Source organism: Hyperolius riggenbachi, chromosome 12 (assembly GCF_040937935.1).
Source record: "Hyperolius riggenbachi isolate aHypRig1 chromosome 12, aHypRig1.pri, whole genome shotgun sequence".
Lineage (NCBI taxonomy): Eukaryota > Metazoa > Chordata > Amphibia > Anura > Hyperoliidae > Hyperolius > Hyperolius riggenbachi.
The window spans coordinates 206810816-206833481 of record NC_090657.1 but is presented as its reverse complement, the minus strand read 5'-3'; the positions used below and the strand labels follow the sequence as shown (position 1 = coordinate 206833481).

At 47.3% G+C, this 22666-nt stretch overlaps 1 protein-coding gene across 1 annotated transcript in view; it reads left to right on the top strand.

The window, feature by feature from the left end:
• Nucleotides 1-22666, top strand: part of LOC137541034 (uncharacterized) — a 117890-nt gene that overhangs the window by 13997 nt on the left and 81227 nt on the right. The window contains exons 6-16 of the mRNA XM_068262179.1: nucleotides 2122-2233; nucleotides 8276-8368; nucleotides 11425-11488; nucleotides 12560-12658; nucleotides 15043-15146; nucleotides 17756-17894; nucleotides 19202-19320; nucleotides 21150-21299; nucleotides 21420-21590; nucleotides 21682-21991; nucleotides 22478-22545. Of these exons, the coding sequence (XP_068118280.1) occupies nucleotides 2122-2233; nucleotides 8276-8368; nucleotides 11425-11488; nucleotides 12560-12658; nucleotides 15043-15146; nucleotides 17756-17894; nucleotides 19202-19320; nucleotides 21150-21299; nucleotides 21420-21590; nucleotides 21682-21991; nucleotides 22478-22545 (1429 nt within the window). The remainder of the gene's footprint in view (nucleotides 1-2121; nucleotides 2234-8275; nucleotides 8369-11424; nucleotides 11489-12559; nucleotides 12659-15042; nucleotides 15147-17755; nucleotides 17895-19201; nucleotides 19321-21149; nucleotides 21300-21419; nucleotides 21591-21681; nucleotides 21992-22477; nucleotides 22546-22666) is intronic.

The following is a 22666-nucleotide window of genomic DNA, read 5'->3' as shown; positions in this document are numbered from 1 at the left end:
AGCTATGGAGCCTCCCTCTCCTACTGCTCCTGCCGCATTCCCAAGCTTTGTGCTGCTCACTGCACCTCAGAGCTATGGAGCCTCCCTCTCCTACTGCTCCTGCCGCATTCCCAAGCTTTGTGCTGCTCACTGCACCTCAGAGCTATGGAGTCTCCCTCTCCTACCGCTCCTGCCATATCCACAAGTTTTGTGCTGCTCACTGCACTGCAGAGCTATGGAGTCTCCCTCTCCTACTGCTCCTGCCTTATCCACAAGCTTTGTGCTGCTCACTGCACTGCAGAGCTATGGAGCCTCCCTCTCCTACTGCTCCTGCCGCATTCCCAAGCTTTGTGCTGCTCACTGCACCTCAGAGCTATGGAGCCTCCCTCTCCTACCGCTCCTGCCATATTCCCAAGCTTTGTGCTGCTCACTGCACTGCAGAGCTATGGAGTCTCCCTCTCCTACCACTCCTGCCTTATCCACAAGCTTTGTGCTGCTCACTGCACTGCAGAGCTATGGAGTCTCCCTCTCCTACTGATCCTTTCTTATCCTCAAGCTTTGTGCTGCTCACTGCACTGCAGATCTATGGAGTCTTACTCTCCTACTGCTCCTGCCACATCCTCAAGATTTGTGCTGCTCACTGCACTGCAGAGCTATGGAGTCTCCCTCTCCTACTGCTCCTGCCGCATTCCCAAGCTTTGTGCTGCTCACCACACTGCAGAGCTATGGAGTCTCCCTCTCCTACTGATCCTTTCTTATCCTCAAGCTTTGTGCTGCTCACTGCACTGCAGAGCTATGGAGTCTTACTCTCCTACTGCTCCTGCCATATCCACAAACTTTGTGCTGCTCACTGCACTGCAGAGCTATGGAGTCTCCCTCTCCTACCGCTCCTGCCATATCCACATGCTTTGTGCTGCTCACTGCACTGCAGAGCTAGGGAGTCTCCCTCAACTACTGCTCCTGCCGCATTCCCAAGCTTTGTGCTGCTCACTGCACTGCATAGCTATGGAGTCTCCCTCTCCTACTGCTCCTGCCGCATTCCCAAGCTTTATGCTGCTCACTGCACTGCAGAGCTATGGAGTCTCCCTCTCCTACCACTCCTGCCTTATCCACAAGCTTTGTTCTGCTCACCACACTGCAGAGCTATGGAGTCTCCCTCTCCTACTGATCCTTTCTTATCCTCAAGCTTTGTGCTGCTCACTGCACTGCAGAGCTATGGAGTCTCCCTCAACTACTGCTCCTGCCGCATTCCCAAGCTGTGTGCTGCTCACTGCACTGCAGAGCTATGGAGTCTCCCTCTCCTACCGCTCCTGCCATATCCACAAGTTTTGTGCTGCTCACTGCACTGCAGAGCTATGGAGTCTCCCTCTCCTACTGCTCCTGCCGCATTTCCAAGCTTTGTGCTGCTCACCACACTGCAGAGATATGGAGCCTCCCTCTCCTACCGCTCCTGCCTTATCCACATGCTTTGTGCTGCTCACTGCACTGCAGAGCTATGGAGTCTCCCTCTCCTACTGCTCCTTCCTTATCCTCAAGCTTTGTGCTGCTCACTGCACTGCAGAGCTATGGAGTCTCCCTCTCCTATTGCTCCTGCCGCATTCCCCAGCTTTGTGCTGCTCACCACACTGCAGAGCTATGGAGTCTCCCTCTCCTACTGCTCCTTCCTTATCCTCAAGCTTTGTGCTGCTCACTGCACTGCAGAGCTATGGAGCCTCCCTCTCCTACTGCTACTGCCATATCCACAAGCTTTGTGCTGCTCACTGCACTGCAGTGCTACGGAGTCTCCCTCTCCTACTGCTCCTGCTGTATCCTCAAGCTTTGTGCTGCTCACTGCACTGCAGAGCTATGGAGTTTCCCTCTCCTACTACTCCTGCCTTATCCACAAGCTTTGTGCTGCTCACTGCACTGCAGAGCTACGGAGTCTCCCTCTCCTACCGCTCCTGCCATATCCACAAGCTTTGTGCTGCTCACTGCACTGCAGAGCTATGGAGTCTCCCTCTCTGACTGATTTACGCAGCTGAACACTAAATATGGCAACTTGTTGCTAGTGTTAGTCCATTTTCTATTTCAAGTGTCTCTTTCAAAATGTATTGAAGTCTGAATGGTCCGTGTGAATCAGCCATTTTTATTGTTCTTTGCCAGCGGAGAATCCGGTGCCGGGAAGACTGTGAACACCAAGCGTGTCATCCAGTACTTTGCAACAATTGCAGCTGTGGGTGACAAGAAGAAAGAGGAGGCTGCTGCCAAGTCTAAGGTGAGAGAACATTTTTATTCCCTTCTAGGCATTTAACATAGAAGTGGTTAGAGATGTGTTTCCTGCCTCTGAATATTAATTTTATTTAATCTTTATTAGACGAATTTAGAACTTGTGTGCTTGCAGCATAGGAAATCTAATTCTGAGTTTGCCTGTGTCTAGAGCAGCCAGGGGGGTTAGCGAAGAGGCAGGGTACAGAGATATTACAGTGTTACTGCTTATTAATAGGTAGGGGGTGGTACCTTTAAGACACAACCGTACCATACCTCCAGTCACACCTCTGCCACATCTCCAGTCACACCACCAACACACCCATAGTCACACTTCTTCCACGCCTCTATTCACACTACCACCACTCCTCTGGTCACATCTCTTTCACACCTCCAGTTACAGCACTATCACACCTCCAGTCACGCCTTCACCACACCTCCAGTCACACCTCTGTCACATCTCCAGTCACGCCACCAACACACCCATAGTCACACTTCTGCCATGCCTCTATTCACACTACCACCACTCCTCCGGTAACATCTCTTCCACACCTCCATTCACACCACCACCACACCTCCAGTCACACCTCTGCCACACCTTCAGTCATGCCACCACCACACTCCACTCACGCCACCATCACATGTCCTGTTATGCCACCACCACACCTCCAGTCATGTTACCACCATTCCTTCAGTCACACCTCAAGTCATGCCATACCACCACCCCACCTTTAGTCACACCTCCAGTTGCACCATCTCCACACCTCCATTCACACCACCACCACACCTCCACTCACTCCTCTGCCATGCCTTCAGTCATGCCACCACCACACTCCACTCACCCCACCATCATATCTCCGGTTATGCCACCATCACACCTCCAGTCATGTTACCACCATCCTTTCAGTCACACCTCAAGTCACGCCATACCACCACCCCAACTTTAGTCACACCTCCAGTTGCACCATCTCCACACCTCCAGTCACGCCACCAACACACCCATAGTCACATTTCTGCTATGCCTCTATTCACACTACCACCACTCCTCCGGTCACATCTTTTCCACACCTCCAGTTACAGCACTATCACCCCTCCATTCACACCACCATCACACCTCCAGTCCTCCAGTCACACCTCTGCCGTGCCTTCAGTCATACCACCACCACCACACCTCCACTGACGCCACCATCACATGTCCTGTTATGCCACCACCACACCTCCAGTAATGTTACCACCATTCCTTCAGTCACACCTCAAGTTATGCCATACCACCACCCCACCTTTAGTCACACCTCCAGTCGCACCATCTCCACGCCTCCAGTCACACCATCACCACACCTCCAGTCACACCACCACACCTCCAGTCACGCCTCTGCCATAGCTCCAGTCATGCCACCACTACATCTCAAATATAGAAGAAACCAGCAAACTCAGATTAATCTTGCAAAAATATCCTCTTGATTTTATTGCAAAAGAATGTCACAGTGTACAAAAACATTTATCGTGGCACCCCAGTGCAAGATTAATAGCGTGCTGGTTTCTTCTTTATTGCTAAACACTGTGCTGCCTTGTGCCTTGGTAGACTGACTTCTTTGCACCTCACATATGAAGCGGATGCGGCCAGGAATCCCTACACTGCACTACCACGCCTCTCCCCACACCTCTAGTTACATCATCACCACTCCTCCCGTTGCACTTCTGCCACACCCCTGGTCACACCACCACACTACACCTTCAGTCACACCTCTGTCACACCCCCAGTCATGTCATGCCACCACCCCACCTCCAGTTACACCTCTGTCACACACCAGTCAGGCCACCACTACACGTACAGACACATCCTGCCACACCTCCCGTCATGCCACTACCACACCTCCAGTCACGCCACCACCACACCTTCAGTCACGCCACCACCATACCTCCAGTCACGCCACCACCACACATCCAGTCACGCCACCACCACACATCCAGTCACGCCACCACCACACATCCAGTTACGCCACCACCACACCTCCAGTCATGCCACCACCACACCTCCAGTCATGCCACCACCACACCTTCAGTCACGCCACCACCACACATCCAGTCACGCCACCACCACACCTCCAGTCACGCCACCACCACACCTTCAGTCATGCCACCACCATACTTCCAGTCACGCCACCACCACACATCCAGTCACGCCACCACCACACCTCCAGTCACGCCACCACCACACCTCCAGTCATGCCACCACCACACTTCCAGTCATGCCACCACCACACCTCCAGTCACACCACCACCACACCTCCAGTCATGCCACCACCACACCTTCAGTCATGCCACCACCATACCTCCAGTCACGCCACCACCATACCTCTAGTCATGCCACCACCATACCTCCAGTCCGACCTTTGCCACACCTTATACCCCCCAGTCACGCCACCACCACACCTCCAGTCACGCCACCACCACACCTCCAGTCATGCCACCACCACACCTTCAGTCATGCCACCACCATACCTCCAGTCACGCCACCACCACACATCCAGTCACGCCACCACCACACCTCCAGTCACGCCACCACCACACCTCCAGTCATGCCACCACCACACCTTCAGTCATGCCACCACCATACCTCCAGTCACGCCACCACCATACCTCTAGTCATGCCACCACCATACCTCCAGTCCGACCTTTGCCACACCTTATACCTCCAGTCACGCGACCACCACACATCCAGTCACGCCACCACCACACATCCAGTCACGCCACCACCACACCTCCAGTCATGCCACCACCACACCTTCAGTCATGCCACCACCATACCTCCAGTCACGCCACCACCATACCTCTAGTCATGCCACCACCATACCTCCAGTCTGACCTTTGCCACACCTTATACCTCCAGTCACGCGACCACCACACATCCAGTCACGCCACCACCACACATCCAGTCACGCCACCACCACACCTCCAGTCATGCCACCACCACACCTCCAGTCATGCCACCACCACACCTTCAGTCATGCCACCACCATACCTCCAGTCACGCCACCACTACACATTAGAGTTGGGCCGAACGGTTCGCCTGCGAACGGTTCCATGCGAACTTCAGTGGTTCGCGTTCGCGTCCCGCAGGCGAACCTTTGCGGAAGTTCGGTTCGCCCCATAATGCACATGGAGGGTCAACTTTGACCCTCTACATCACAGTCAGCAGGCCCAGTGTAGCCAATTAGGCTACACTAGCCCCTGGAGCCCCACCCCCCCTTATATAAGGCAGGCAGCGGCGGCCATTACGGCCACTCGTGTGCCTGCATTAGTCAGAGTAGGGCGAGCTGCTGCAGACTGTCTCTCAGGGAAAGATTAGTTAGGCTTAGCTTGTTCCTGTCTGGCTGCATACCTGTTCTGTGAACCCACCACTGCATACCTGTGCTGTGAACCCACCACTGCATACCTGTGCTGTGAACCCACCACTGCATACCTGTTCTGTTCAGTGGACCCGCCACTGTATACCTGTTCATTGAACCCACCACTGCATACCTGTGCTGTGAACCCACCACTGCATACCTGTGCTGTGAACCCACCACTGCATACCTGTGCTGTGAACCCACCACTGCATACCTGTTCTGTTCAGTGGACCCGCCACTGCATACCTGTTCTGTTTAGTGAACCGCCACTGTATACCTGTTCTGTTTAGTGAACCCGCCACTGCATACCTGTTCTGTTCAGTGAACCCACCGCATCAGTGCGCATACCTGTGCAGTTAAGTGAACCCGCCACTGCATACCTGTTCTGTTCAGTGAACCCACCGCATCAGTGCGCATACCTGTGCAGTTAAGTGAACCCACCACTGCATACCTGTTCTGTTCAGTGAACCCACCGCATCAGTGCGCATACCTGTGCAGTTGTTCTGTTTAGTGAACCCGCCTAAGTCACAAAAGTGTTAAGTACCTCACCTTTATCAAAATGAATGAGGCATGGATCCCGGAGGGCTGCTGCCCGCCCCAAGACTAAGTCAGTCCCCGCACATACAGCATCTCTGCCTGCACGCCGTGTGACTGGCTGCCTGGCCTGCCCCAAGAAGACTAAGTCGCTCCCAGTCCCTCCACACAGCATGTCTGCCTGCAGGCCGCTTGACTACCTTCTCCGCCACCACCAACAGGGTCCGGGACTCCAGGCGGATTGCTGAATTTTTTAGGCCGCTGCTAGCAGCGGCCGCTGTAATAATTTTTCGGGTGCGTGTACATGACTGCCTAATTTTTCTGGCTGCACTGCGGGCAGCTGCAACAACAAAAGAAAAGGCATGTACATGCGCCCATTCCCCTTCGTGATCATTACCTTGCCGTGGTGAAGGGGCTTGCGTATCACAATGGAGCAATGACCGGCGCCTAGATGAGTGTCTCGGGGGGCACACCCACGATAATAAGGTCGTTGCCTCATTGTGGTCAGACCAAATTTGATCAGCTGGACAGTCACTGTTCTGTCATTCAGCTACATCAGCCAGGTGACCATATGGGCTGTAAAGCCACCAAAACCTGCACTCTCGCCATGGTGCGCACCAGTAAAGCACGGCCGTCACTACACAAACAGCTGTTTGCGGTGCGTTACACGATGAGTTTGGTGTGTCAGTGTGAAGCAGTACCTTAATTACACTACCTGATTGATGTATACACATGCAAGATGTTTGAAAGCACTTTAGGCCTGTCATTTAGCATTCAATGTGATTTCTGCCCTTAAAACGCTGCTTTGCGTCAAATCCAGATTTTTCCCGGGGACTTTTGGCATGTATCCCACTCCGCCATCCCCCCCTCCAGGTGTTAGACCCCTTGAAACATCTTTTCCATCACTTTTGTGGCCAGCATAATTATTTTTTTTTTTCAAAGTTCGCATCCCCATTGAAGTCTATTGCGGTTCGCGAACTTTAACGCGAACCGAACCTTTCGCGAAAGTTCGCGAACCCGGTTCGCGAACCGAAAATCGGAGGTTCGGCCCAACTCTACCACACATCCAGTCACGCCACCACCACACCTCCAGTCACGCCACCACCACACCTTCAGTCATGCCACCACCATACTTCCAGTCACGCCACCACCACACATCAGGTCACGCCACCACCACACCTCCAGTCATGCCACCACCACACCCAAGACCAGATTTACCATAAGGCACAGTGGGCATGTGCCTACAGGCGCCTGATGATAGAAAGACGGCTCACTCCCCTCCTTGAGTGCCACCCTCCTTCCCTATGCAGAGTTCTGATGAGAGTGTAAATGAGAGGTTGCTCACCCTGCTCTCGGCATTTCATTGATGAGATCTCCCTCCAGTTGTTGGGCACCTCTAGGTACTTAATACTGAGGGTACTTCTGGCTACCTAATACTAAGGGGCACATGTAGCTACCTATGACAGGCAGGGGAAGTAAGAGAGAAGTGACTACTGGGACAGCTAGCACACTTGCGGTGCAGTTCGATGGGGGTTTGTAGGCTCATGGAGAGAAAAGTCTAAAGTGCTAGGGCATCTGTGCCTATAGGCTCATGTGAGGTAAATCCGGGCCTGACCACACCTCCAGTCACACCTCTGCTATGCCTCCAGTCACACCAGCATTACACCTCCAGTCACACCTCTGCCACACTTACAATTACGTCACCACCACACCTTTGCCACATCTCCAGGTTTTCAACCTGCCTGTATAGTAGCTATGCAGGCCATACTTTTCTGTCAGAAAGCAGAGCATAGGTTATATCTGCAGCACTTTTCAGACCTTTTCGAAGTAAAACAATGACATGTAATCGTAGACTTTTAGAAGCAGGGCTGGACACACTGAAAACTGTACTGTATCATTTCTGTGACTGAAGTTACACTTCAAAATGGACATTTATAAACATACTATTTGTGCACGTGTAGTGAAAATAGGATGTTTATATCAATGTCAATTCTGCTGAAAAAAAATTTTAAGAAAAGAGTGGCAGAACCAAGCAAGATGAGCAGAAGTGTGCATTATTAGTGATGTGTATAAGCTCTTCTTTATGACCTTAATCCAGTTTTCATTCTGCTGTCTTGATATGTCTTTAGGGGACTCTGGAGGATCAAATCATCCAGGCCAACCCCCTGCTGGAGGCTTTTGGTAATGCCAAAACCGTGAGGAATGACAACTCATCCCGTTTCGTAAGTTCTTCTGTCACAAATGACTGATACTTCTGTAATACAACATTCTTTACAGCCATCCAACTCATCTTTCCTCTACCTGATTGCAGGGATGGGCTCACAAGTAATCACGAGTCAGTAAGGACTCAAATTCATAATTAAAATAAGCCTTAATTGCAACAGCTGAGCGGCTGGATGATAAGAGTCTAGTTACCCATAATTCTGCCTGCGCTCCAAACAGCTTGCACGCTTCCTATTAGACACACTGCAAACCTCACTACACGCACTTCCTCCTTCAAGCCGAAAGGAGGAAGAGCTCTTGGTGAGGCTTGCAAACACGTCCAACAGGACTCGTGCAAGCTGTTTGGAGCGCAGGCAGGACGGTAGAATTATGGGTAAATAACCCCTTATCCAGCCGCTCAGCTGCGACAATTAAGGCTCATTTTAACTACAAATTTGAGTCCTTACAGACTCGTGATTACTTGTGAGCCCATCCCTGCTTGATTGTACTCTCTTCACAAGACAAGTCTAAGGCCTTGCTCACATTATAAATCGCCAGTGCAATCGCAAGCGTTGAACGCTTTTGTGAGTGCTTTTGTAAGCGCTTTTCCCTGAACTTTCAGAGCGACTTGCGCTTTTTTAAAGCGCTTTTCTATTCTCTTTTGTTTGGCGATTTTTTTTTTTACTTCCTGACGACAATCAGGAAGTGAAATCTTTGACCCGGAACTGAATAATTACAATGTATTTTTTTTTAAAAGTGCTCACCAAATTGCTTTTCCAAGCGCTTTGCGATTTCCCTATACCTTCCATTGAAGATGAAACGCTCAGAAAATGGTTCAGGACCCACGTTTGTGCTCGGGAAGAAAGCTCATCGCTCATGTGAGAACACTCCCATAGAGCAACATTACACAAGCACTTTTAAAGTGCTTTTAAAAATCCCTGGCATCAGACTCTCTTGTGAGTGTGATGGGGGTTTGGAAGCTTGTGTAAGGGCTAGTTCACACTTAATTTAAAAACGTATCCGTAGCTACGTTTTTTGTCCCGGACGAAAAACGTAGCCACGGATACCAATGTTAAAAATAGGAACAGCACACACTCAAGTTAAAAACGTATCCGCGTGCGATCCGCGGAATACGTTTTTAAACCCGGAACGCTGAGTCCGGACTTGCAGCATTTTTCACGGACCCGTATACACGTACGGGTAGTGAAAATCAATGGGGAAACGGGCCTCCCTCTTCACTGACATTTTGGGACACTGGAAACGGATCAGTTTCCAGTGTCCCATGGTGAAGGAGGGGGCCGCCATGCTGAAGGGGGTAGCAGCCAGGACGGGGGGCTGCGGGCAAAGCGGCGGCCAGGGGGGGTCACATCCCCCCCCCCCTTGCTCACCTGGGTGCCCCCGTCCCCGCTCCCCCTCCAGCTCGCATATAATGTAATAATTTGTACCTAATGAAGTTCGGCGAGCCGGGCACTTCCGCCCACACCGCTCGCCGTCACTTCCTGCGATGCCGCCCACTGAAATACAGAGGGCGACATTGCAGGAAGTGACGGCGAGCGGTGTGGGCGGAAGTGCCCGGCTCGCCGAACTTCATTAGGTACAAATTATTACATTATATGCGAGCTGGAGGGGGAGCGGGGACGGGGGGCACCCAGGTGAGCAAGGGGGGGGGGGATGTGACCCCCCTGGCCGCCGCTTTGCCCGCAGCCCCCCGTCCTGGCTGCTACCCCCTCTAGCAAAAAAAAAACAAAAAACGCAAGCGGATCCAAAACGTGTGCTGCAAAAAAGGCAGCACGGATCCGTTTGCGTTCCGGGTTTTGAAAATCGGAGCCCGGACCGCGGATGCGTCCCGCACCCGGAGCTAGTGTGGCCCAGGCCTAAGTGTAAGCAGAGCTGGATTTGTACATTTCATCACACAAGGCTCACAGCAACCAACCGCTGGTAGAGGGAGGGAAGGAGCGATAGTGATAGGCACAGCAGTAGAAGGAGTAATAATGTTAAGGAAGCAGTAATAGGAAGGGACTTTTTTGGTGTAGCGATAGTAGAGGAGATATCCTATTACCTTTTCTCCTGAGTTTTCTCCAAGGTGATTTTATCAAACCTTATCAATAAAATATTTTTACAACTCCCAACAAGCAGGACATTACTCAAAATGAGTTTATCACCTTTTTACCTCCTTAGTACTTTTTTGGTTGCTAGATACTAAAATGTTATTTTTAGATAAGATGAAAAATGATCTCCTTGCAGAAAACTCGGGAGAAAAGTTAATTGGATAATGTTAGGTATACCATCAGTCGGTCGGATGTTCAAGCCTGGTACACACTTTCAATTATAATTGGCCAATTGCTGACCAATTTTACCACCTCCATGTAGTATGAGGATCAACAGATATTGAATATTTAGAGCAGATTATGTAGGTAAGCTCTCGCACTACATGGAGGTGGGAAAATTGGTCAGTGACTGGCCAATCATATTTGAAAGTGTGTACCAGGCTTTAGTGGGAAGGAAGGGATTAGGATGAGTCTAATGCGAGCAGTAGCCTACTAATTGTATAATAACGGTAATATCAAATTACTAATATTAATACTATGGTCTGCTGCTTGCGCCAAACTCACTAGCGTAGACACTAAATGTCACTAAATGTACACTACAGAAGAGGATAATCTGGCCCCTTTCACAGCTTCCAGTAATGCTGGGCTACTCAGCTCTACCTCTTGATATGATGTATCGTTTCCTCTCTCCACGGTGGTGTCTTCTTCCTTCTTCTCTTCAGATCTCCTATATCTGCTCTACTCTCTGCCTCTCCCCTCGGCATCATGGTCATGGGGAGGGGCAGAGAGCAGGACAGACATAAAAGCTCATTGATGAAGAAGACAGTCTGCAGGGAGAGATAACTATAATGCAGCCGTTCCGCTGCCAGCTGTGCATAGAGAGATGGAGAAATCATCCGCCCCAGCTCTCCCGCCGCCCAAGATTCCAACCTATCAGGCCTATGCGGATATCCAACACCGGGTGTAAGTGCTGGCTTACATATTTGGCCATTTCAGAGTGCTAATATCAGCATTTCTTTATTTCCTAGGGTAAATTCATCAGAATCCACTTTGGCACCACAGGAAAGCTGGCATCTGCGGACATTGAAACATGTAAGTTATTTGAGACACAATCATTTCTCTATTATAAAGCCTTTCGTTATGGACAAATGGCCTTTTGGGAATAAGCGGGTTTTAGCAGATGTTGATAGTTATATCTATGTATTTATAATTTTTTTCACACTACTGTGGCTGGTTTCACACTACAAATTGGCATTAACGTTGCGGCCTGCCCGCCACATCCCACCGCCAAAGCAGGCCTTCAGGGAAAACCGCGTTAGTACACGGAGTTCTGTGTCTGGCACCTGTCCAAACAGGAAGTGGCTCACGCTTGCGGTCAGTTTCTGTTTCGGATATGCGGAAGTGCACGGAAGCGTACTGTAAAAATATGCTTCCGCAAATGTTGGCTGCGACGTCACATCGCCAACGTGTTTACAGAACCCTGCATACCCATAGACTAACATGATTTCTCAGGTCACCGCAGGAGTCCCACGGTAACATAGGTGTGCACTAGCATTAAATCGGGCACTTCCGCCAGTTCTGGAACCGCGGCTAAGAGAGGAGCAGAAAGGCTTTATAGGACCTGGAGCCTTCCCTCTCCTTAGGTTAGTATCTTGCTGGTTTGTTTTGTTTTTTAATCGATTCCCAATGACTTAAATATAAAGCCAGCTGTGAATTTTTCAGATTGCCCAACAACCCAAACAGTAGTTTTTTTCAACAATGTAATTTGTCCTAAAGTACACACTGTCTTAGGCCCAGTTCCCACTGGTGATCGCAAAACTCTAGCAAAATCACTAGTGTTTTGCGGAGGGGGATATTTCGCTATTTTTCACCGTTTTTACTGGACATCTCTGCAAATTTTGAGCAATTGTGATTTTTTAACATTTGAAACGCGATTGCTTTAAAGTTGCGGAAAAGCACTGCATGTACCGCGTTTGCGTTTTCTGCAGATCAACGGAAAAAAATCTGCGGAAAATGCCTGCAAATCACCCCAGTATGAATGGGCCCTATAGGTGGAGCCTATTGGGCTGAATTTCCTGCTGTTTGAAAGCTCTGCTCTGATTTGCTGTGCTTTTGTGAACTGTTGTGTGCATCTTTTCATTGTAAAACATTTGTTTTGGTTAGATCTGCTAGAGAAGTCCAGGGTGACCTTCCAGCTGAAAGCAGAGAGGAGCTACCATATCTTCTACCAGATCATGTCAAACAAGAAGCCGGAGCTCATCGGTATTACTATTACTATTAGTATGCAGTATATTGCCACAGTGCTGGTGATCAATGTGTCCAATTATAGCAATACATTCCAAACTCGAGATCCCTCCTTGGGGAATTGGCATCTGGATAAGCACTCGCAGTGCAAAAAAACAGAGAGGGATACTCTGTGGCTTTAAAAAAGTCAGTGTACTTTATTTGCTATAAAAAAAACAACCAGGAAGGTAGAAGAGTTACCCTCACATAATGAATGTCACAATCCAGTTAGGACCCTATCCTGGTGTATAGAGCTTCCCACTCAGGATGATACTACTATCTCTCCTTGGCCCTCTCCAAATGATTCCCGCCCTCGTCCTGACTAGTTTCAGCCTTCCGCCTTCATCAGAGGTCACGATGTATGCTTTAAAAAAGTAGCAACATAGAACACAGGAGAGAGGACCTGCTAAAACTACAAGGGTCATCCAGAAAGTAACCTCCATTTGCTTTTATCTGCCACGCACAGTATTCTATTCGTGTCATTTAACTTGCATCTGTCAGGTTAAATGCTTCCCTCCCTGCACAGCTTGTCACATGACTGCAGAACGCCGGTAACTGCTTGTTCAGCAGTAATAGGCTCAGCTCCCACTATAGCATTGTTTTGACGCAATGGAAAACTTGGCAGTCAACGGATTCTATTTTATAAAACTGCACAATTCCCCATATAACCTGTTGTTGTAATGCATGTGCTTCAGACTCCACATGCACCACAATGCACCATCAGAGAGGACACTAAACTGTCCGCTCCCGCTGGTTACATGGGGGTACCTAGACTTAACATGAACTCCCCCTCAATTCCTCCAGCCCATGGGTGTAGAGTGTGAATTTCGACGTGTCCGATCTGCTCCTGATCGATAAGGGGATCGATTTTCAGATCACTACTTCACAAAATCAATCCTATTATTGACCGGGAGCTTATTGTACATGTCGGAAATTATAATTTCAGCCCAACGATCTGACAGGAAATCGCATAGTGTTTACCCAGCATAAGGAACCAGTGTAGAGATTTTCGGAGAGGAGCAGCAGAAGAGGATGGAGAGGAGAAGTCAGTGGACAGATGGGGAAGTAGTGGGAGGAGCCAGTGTAAAGATTAGCAAAGATAAACAGCAAGTGAGTGCATCACAGTGGAGTCAGAGAGAAGACCAGAGAGAAGCAGTAGGTAAGGAGCGGTGGGAGGAGCCAGTGTAGAGGTATGCAGAGGGAAGCAACAGGGGGAGGAGTGGTGGGAGGAGTCAGTGATGAGATACACAGAGAAGCAGCAGGGGGAGAGGTGGTGGGAGGTGCCAGTGTAGAGATATCCCAGGCAATCAAATAGAAGAGAAAGTCCGACACTGCAGTGTACCAATTGCATTTATTCCACATAGGACTGCATAGGTTTGCAAACAAAAAATGTGCAATGCTGGTGAACAATTACCGTCCTACCATTAGGTGAGATGGATGGCAGCGGGTGCAGTGTGTGTGAAGGGCAGCCTAATGGCCGCTTATCATGGCGTTTCTTCTTCTGAGGATCCGAAAAAGAAGCAACATTGTTGAAACGGCCATTAGGCTGCCCTTCACACACACTGCACCCGCTGCCATCCATCTCACCTAATGGTAGCACTGTAATTGTTCACCAGCATTGCACATTTTTTGTTTGCAAACCTATGCAGTCCTATGTGGAATAAATGCAATTGGTACACTGCAGTGCCGGACTCTTTCTTCTATTTGATTACCTGGGATATCGGTGCTGGCGTCCTGAGCACCTAGAGTGGACCATTGGGTGAATGTCGCTGACTACTGTCCCTTGCCTGCATATGATTCTATCATCACATTACAACGTAGTGCCGACCTTCTGTTTCTTTCTACATGCATAGACCGTGTAGATATATGCAGAGAGAAGCAGCAGGGGAGGAGTGGTGGCAGGACCCAATGTAGAGCAAAGGGAGGACTGAAGCACACGCAACGCAAAACTAAGAGTTAAAGCTTGTACACTTGTAAGTGTTCAGACATGTTCGCAAAAGTGTCTCATAGTGTTTAGGAAGCCAAGGCAGTGAAGCCATCTGTCACATTTAAAGCCCAATGGGGAAGTCTTCCTTCTGCCACTGGAGCGCTTCCTAACAGTTGTAACCTCAGAATATCACTCTCCTCTGTATATCTTCGGAATAAGCACACAACCCTTTTTTTCATGTGTGTGACGTAACCGCCCATTATTTACTTTGTCATACTACCATCAGTTGATACCGTGTTACTCAAGCTTACATCACGGTCACTTTTATGTGTATTATGTTATTATTATTTTATGTGTACATTAACAATTATTCCTGCATAGGTATCATATGATCGCTAACTTGTAAAAACATTGAATAAAACTACTTTTTCCCCAGATATGCTCCTGATCACCACCAACCCCTATGACTTTCCATTCGTCAGCCAGGGTGAAATCACTGTGGCCAGCATCGATGATGCAGATGAGCTGATGGCAACTGATGTAAGTCAAGCAAATCTCAGTGATTTTCCTAAAGGTCCTCAACCATCTAGCGATTTTATGGCCGAATCCACCATACGATTCGATAATCGGAGCCTCAACATGCATGCCCTATCATTGACTTGACCAATTTCGGGCCAAATTCCCAATTGTTGACTTGACCGATTTCGGGCCAAAATTGGTTGAACGTATCGACTGAGCATGCTGAAAGATATCATTCCGACATGGTTGATTAAGTGTGTGGCGGTAATGACATTTTATATAGCGACATGGCAACGGGCCCCTGGCCACTGTCCCACGGAGTGTAAAATGTCCCACCTGATGCCCATGTGCAGTGCTAATTCTCACCTGTCTCACTGGCGCGACTCCTGGTCTCATCAGCCATCAGCCTGTGTGGCCCCAGGCATGTACTTTGTGTCCATGTGGTTCATGCCCCACATGGTACTTCTGTGGCGCTGGCAATAATGGTATCCACGGACACGGGGGTGACACCGGAGGACATAGGGAGTCATGCAAGCGGGACAGATGAGAATTTACACTGCACGAGCACGGGGAGGGGGGGAGGCATTTTACACTTGGATGCGGCCAGACAGCGGAGGAGACTTCACTAGGCCGATTGCTGATTTCTGCTAGATTTCATGCTGATCAGTCTGCTGGTGTATGGGCAGGCAACAGATCCCTCTTTGATCAGATTCGCTCAGAGAGAGATCTGTCTTATGGCTGATCTGCCCGTACATCTCTAGATGTATAGGCACCTTTAGAATTGAGCTTGCTAATGGATGGAGTCTGGTGGGTTGACTCACCCAATGACTTCTTGTGTGCCATGAACACTCTAGAAGTTCTGATCTCTCTGCCCAAACTTTCTGGTTCTTTTCCCACCTATCTTGCAAATTAGGGTTTCCTGGATCCTGCTGTTCCTCCATGTCTGACGTGTGAGGTTGTATCAATTGCAGTGGTGGCAGGGGCTATAGTTATGCCAGTGACCTCAGAGAACCTGAAGAAAAGTGGTCCTGGCTACAACACATTGTTGGTAGAGCCAAACAATTTGCATAATCTAAAGGTACACACCACTGAATATGTTATATGCGCTTTATAAACCAATAATAAATCGATTTTACCACTCCCATGTAGTATGAGAGCCTACCTGCACATTCTGCTCATAGTATTCAATATCTGTTAACCATCATACTACATGGAGGTGGTAAAATTGGCTAGTGAACAGTTTAGCATTACCTGGGCCCCATGGTTTGAGTACGAGGAGTCTGCAGAGTATCAACAACTGATGGAGCATAGTCCCTGAGTGTTTAGGAGTTTACTGTACCTACTTGAGATCGGTTGTATGATTTTCTTGATAATCTGCTTCAGTGGGCCTCTGGCCCTCAACAGTGGCATAGCATAGGAGCTATGGGCCCCAGAGTGAGTTTTACATTGCACCCCCCTCCCCCCCAGCACTCTATACATAACAATTCCTATAGCGCACCAAAACCTGCCCTGACAACCACAGTGTCAGAGGTGCAAGAAGGGGATGGGGAACAGTTTGTTGATGATTACCACTATACAAAGCATCTATAGAAGTGATTATTACCAGCACCGGGCCAATGTAGAGCTAATACTGCAGGTTTAGGGAGGGCCCCTCTAGCCCAAGTGCCCCGGTGCAGTCGCAACCTCTGCAACCCCTATTGCTACGCCACTGCCCCATAATTTGATAGCATCTCCTGAGGCCCTTTTCCTTTCTTTGGTATTGCCCCCTGGACCTTCTTTCCTTTTTTTGTTCTTTTCGCCTGTATGTCTTTTGGTGTCTGTTGTTGACGTTGTTCTATGGGATAACTTTCAGGATCAGCTTAGTTCTTGGGCACTCAGACCGTTCTTTTTCGTGCGGAGTGTCCCAGGTGTGTGTTCGCTCAGGGCCCTGTGACCTCCTTACATTCACATTGTGTGTGGACATAGCACTATGTCTGCTCTTTCGTCACATAGGGGCAACTATGTGTTATTTATAGTCTGTATTATACTATAGAATGTTCTTTCTTTCCTGTTATGGCATAATGTGTAATGAGCACTGTTATATTGATAGGTGATCTTGATGTGCCTACATTTTTTTATGCACATTTATTCATAGGTTTAAAACTTCTTATTCATATGTGGCGCTGGTTGACCACATAATTTTTCTGTTTTGGTTGGTTTTGTTGTAAAAATGTACTATTTTCTGCTGACACTGTATCCTTCTCTTTTTTATAAACTGTAAAAAAAAAAAAACTTAAATAAAGAATATTTAAAACAATAAAAAATTGCCCAGTGATCGGTCAAATAAACTTGGATGTTTGTATGCACTCCACTCTAAAGCCTGGCACACACCTTCAGCTATAATTGGCCAATCACTGACCAATTTTGCCACCTCCATTTAGTAGCAGGGTTTACCTACACATATTCAATATCTTTTGAACCTACATAAAAGTGGAAAAAATTGGTCATAATAATTGTAATAATTGAAGGTGTGTATCAGGCTCCTTGAGAACACAAAACAGGTGTCCAGTTGAAGTTACTTTATTTTTTTGCATGATCTGGCTAGATTAGAACCTTCACAGGAATAGTAACCATTGTGTGTCACTCCACAGCAAGCCATTGATATTTTGGGCTTCACTGCTGATGAAAAGATTTCCATCTACAAGCTGACTGGAGCTGTTATGCACTACGGAAACATGAAGTTCAAGCAAAAGCAAAGAGAGGAGCAAGCTGAGCCTGAGGGCACAGAAGGTGAGGAGATGTACAGAAAGCATATGGAGGGTCCATATCTATGACAGGAGTATGCGGAAGATGCACAGGAAATTATTATTGTGTATTTGTATAGCACTGACATCTTCTGCAGCACTTTATAGAGTACACAGTCATGTCACTGACTGTCCTCAGAGGCGCTCACAATCAAATCATACCATATTCGTAGTCTAATGTCCTACCATATTATTATTATGTATTTATACACCACTGACATTTTCTGCAGCACTTTACAGAGTACATATGGTAGTCATGTCACTGACTGTCCTCAGAGAAGCTCACAGTCTAATGTCCCTCTGTACCGAGGGGCGCACAATCTAATGTCACTCTTTACAGATGAGCTCACAATACAATCCCTAACATAGTCACAGTCTAATGTACTACCATATTAGTATTATGTATGATATAGCACTGACATCTTCAGCAGCACTTTACAGAGGGCATAGTAATGCCACTGACTGTCCTCAGAGGAGCTCACAATCCAATCCTACCATAGTCGTAGCCGAGTGTCCTACCATATTAGTATTATGTATTTATATAGCATTGACATCTTCTGCAGCACTTTACAGAGTACATAGTCATGTCACTGACTGTCCCCAGAGAAGCTCACATTTAATGTCCTCTGTACAGAGGGGCTCACAATCCAATGTGACTCTGTACAGATGAGCTCACAATCCAATACCTAACATAGTCACAGTCTAATGTACTACGATATCAGTATTATGTATTTATATAGCATTGACATCTTCTGCAGCACTTTACATAGTACACATTCATGTCACTGACTGTCCTCAGAGAAGCTCACATCTAATGTCCTCTGTACAGAGGGGCTCACAATCTAATGTCCCTCTGTACAGAGGGATGCACAATCTAATGTCCCTCTGTACAGATGAGCTCACAATCCAATCCCTAACATAGTCACAGTCTAATGTACTACCATATTAGTATTATGTATGATATAGCACTGACATCTTCAGCAGCACTTTACAGAGGGCATAGTAATGCCACTGACTGTCCTCAGAGGAGCTCACAATGCAATCCTACCATAGTCATAGTCTAATGTCCTACCATATTAGTATCATGTATGATATAGCACGGATCTCTCTGCAAGGCATCGGGGGGTTCAGGGGCTGACGTACATACACTAAAATCTTAGCAGAGCCACTTTGGCCAAGAAAGATCTAGCATGTTTTCAAGGCTTCGCTCTGATAAAACTGATTGGCTGGAACGTGTTCATTGTTTTCTTCTGCTGTAATGATGAGATTCTTAAAATTTGTTTTTTCTTCTAGTTGCTGATAAGGCTGCCTACTTGATGAACCTGAACTCCTCTGACCTTCTAAAGGCCCTCTGCTATCCCAGAGTCAAAGTTGGGAATGAGTATGTCACCAAAGGTCAAACTGTGCAGCAAGTAAGTGCATTTAGGTTGCAGGGTTTTTAGGTAGCCTATTTCTGCTATTAGAACAAAACCACAATTATTAACCACACATTGCTAGTTCCCAAATCTTTCAGCTGACGGCAAAATTAGTGTTAGGGGGAGGAGTTTGAACTTAACAATTAGGGATACGAAGTTAGGATTGGGGGAGTTCAGGTTAGGTGTCAGAAAAGTACCCTGTAGTGAAAAAAGTGCCACTGCGGCGTACTTGCTTCTTGAAGGGAGAACCTGGATCCTAAAGAGGCTTCCCCTGTGTTCCTCAGCAGAGGTGATCCAGCGGTGCACCCTGCTTGTGGCCGCTGCACGCAGGTGCACTACGAACTTTCCGCTCAGGCTCTGGCAGAAATAACCGAGCCTGACTGGGTCCTCTCTACTGCGCAGGTGTGAGCCGTCTGTCTACTTGCTGTCTGCCTGCACAGTAGAGCAGACCAGATCAGACTTGGCTATTTTCACCGGATCCAGAGCGGAAAGCTGCTAGTGCACCCCTCCTGAGGTAAGTACCTCCAGAGGCATTGTTATTGTTTTTGATGCTTCAGGGGTCCCAATGCTGTATAGGGCTTGCTTAAGATGATGGGGAAGCCTCATTAGGATCCAGAGGCTTCCCCATCCCGAGATAAATTTCAGTTTTTTTACATTTCTTAAAGTCACAGATCTTCTTTAACATTAGGTGGGGAGCATCAGGAAGGGCTTTATATTGATGAGCGGGAGGACTTGGGTCCATTGGGAAGGGGTTTATGTTAGGTGAAGGAGGTCTGTAGACCCCAATGAAAACTCTTTACCAAAGCTGTTGGTAGAGTGCCATCAACTGCACATTACCAATATTCTAATTATCAGCCTCAACTGCCCACAAGCCCGTAAAATTACCAAATGCACCAGCTTGCCATAAACTTTAAAAACAGAAATTAAGGCCCTAATTCAATAAAATGAATTAATAGATTCCACATTCGATATTACTCTTCTTTCATGTGTTTTAGCATTTACCACTTGCTGTGTGTTGAAAATATATATTGTAGACAGGATGAGAAAGACAGTTCCTTAAAGATTATCCCCCCAAATACCCTAAAACCTTGGTTGGAAGTACAAAAAAACTGAGTTGGCGTGTGAGCCTTCTATGAGCTCATGCTGTAATACCCTGTTTTTGGATCTTATACACCAGTGGTCCTCAAACTAAGGCTCGCGGGCCGAATGCAGCCCCCAAGGCTTTTTCACTGGCCCCCAAACACATAATGTAGAACTTATAGATGCAGCCCACTGCACCATTAAATATTGTCGTCTCGCATATAGATTAGAAGTGCTGGCACCACCCATCCACATACTGTAGAAGCCAGCGAGTAGTCATTCACTGGCTTCCAATCCAATTCTGCATCAGGTGACACTGCTGTCCAACTGGACGACAGGTTGTCACCTTGGTATGCTTCACTGTATGGTGCACAAAGAAGTTATTCGGGCACCGCATGACTTTATGGCTGCTGCTGGGAGTTTTCCTCCGGGCATGATTGGGGGAATCAATACCTAGATTCAATGTAATGTTTTTCAACATGATTTTATGTATGTTCTGGCCCCCCAGCAGTCAGAAGTATATTGACCCGGCCCTTGACCGAAAAAGTTTGGGGAGCCCTGTTATACACGGATATCTTTTACCAGATCTAATCAGCAAAACCCACTACTTCCTTTTTTGATTGGTTTGATAATCCAAGGACCTTTGTGAATGTTGTTAGAGCTTGAATATCTTTTCAACAATGTGTTCTATTTAGTGAATCGCATTCATATTTTCCATTAACTAGTTTATTGAATTCACCTTACAGGTGCACAATTCTGTAGGTGCCTTGGGCAAAGCTGTCTATGAGAAGATGTTTTTGTGGATGGTGACACGTATCAACGAGATGTTGGACACCAAGCAGCCAAGACAGTTCTTCATTGGTGTCTTGGACATTGCTGGCTTCGAAATTTTTGATGTAGGTTAACTGTGTGTTGTTTGAGCATAACCAACAGTGTCTTGAGCATAGACTTAGTGGCCCTAGTCCACAGGGCTTAGCTAGTTGTGCTTATTAACATTTGTCTTTGTGTCTGTGCAGTATAACAGCTTGGAGCAGCTTTGCATCAACTTCACCAATGAGAAACTGCAACAGTTCTTCAACCACCACATGTTCGTGCTGGAACAAGAGGAATACAAGAAGGAAGGAATTGAGTGGGAATTTATTGACTTTGGCATGGACTTGGCTGCCTGCATTGAGCTGATTGAGAAGGTAATTTCTCTTATATAACTCTTAGACATGGCTTACACCTAAGCTTGAGTTTCAGGTTTACTCTGTTTCATGTATTTTATTCTGTACACAGCCGATGGGCATCTTCTCAATCCTGGAAGAGGAGTGCATGTTCCCCAAGGCAACAGACACTTCCTTCAAGAACAAGCTGTACGACCAACATTTGGGCAAGTCTAACAACTTCCAGAAACCCAAGCCAGCCAAAGGCAAAGCTGAGGCCCACTTCTCCCTGGTCCATTATGCTGGAACTGTGGATTACAACATCTCAGGCTGGCTGGACAAGAACAAGGACCCACTGAATGAGACTGTCATTGGGCTCTATCAGAAGTCATCCATGAAGACACTAGCCTATCTATTCTCCAATTATTCAGCTACTGAAGCAGGTCTGTAAAATGTACATCGGAGTGAAAAATGCAAAGTCAATGAGGAAAAATTACTTCTGGGAAGTATTGTCCTTCCAAAATGCACAAAACTCAGCTCTGACAACTAGCAAAAAGCTTAATATAAAGATTTCTTCATTGTAAAATATGTTAAATCTCTATTTTTGTCATAGATACAGGCTTTCTGTTAAGTTGTGAACAACTATAGTTACTAAGATTTTGTGTAAGAACCTGAAAATATGTCTACTAAAAATGCTGCAAAGTAAAGTTCCACCTTCTTACAGCAGAGGGTAATTGGAGGTTGTAATTTACAAATGTCAAAGGAGCAAGAACACAGTGCATTGCTTCACGTCAATAGATGCATATCTATAATTTTTGGTCATTTAGGCTAAACGCGCACTTACAGTAAGACCTTTGGTTTTATGCAATCTGTAGAATGGAACCATCATTTATGTGTTAAAATGCATCATCTTTTTATTTATTCTACAGAGGGTGGTTCAAAGAAAGGAGCTAAGAAGAAGGGTTCCTCTTTCCAGACAGTGTCTGCTCTTTTCAGAGTAAGTCTTTTGGGGAGGTTATTTTAATCTCAGCAGTAAAAAGTTTCTTATATTTAGCAGACTTATCTGTTGATTTTCCATAGTAGAAGGTCCTTCTGAGTATGGTAGTGAGATTTTTTGT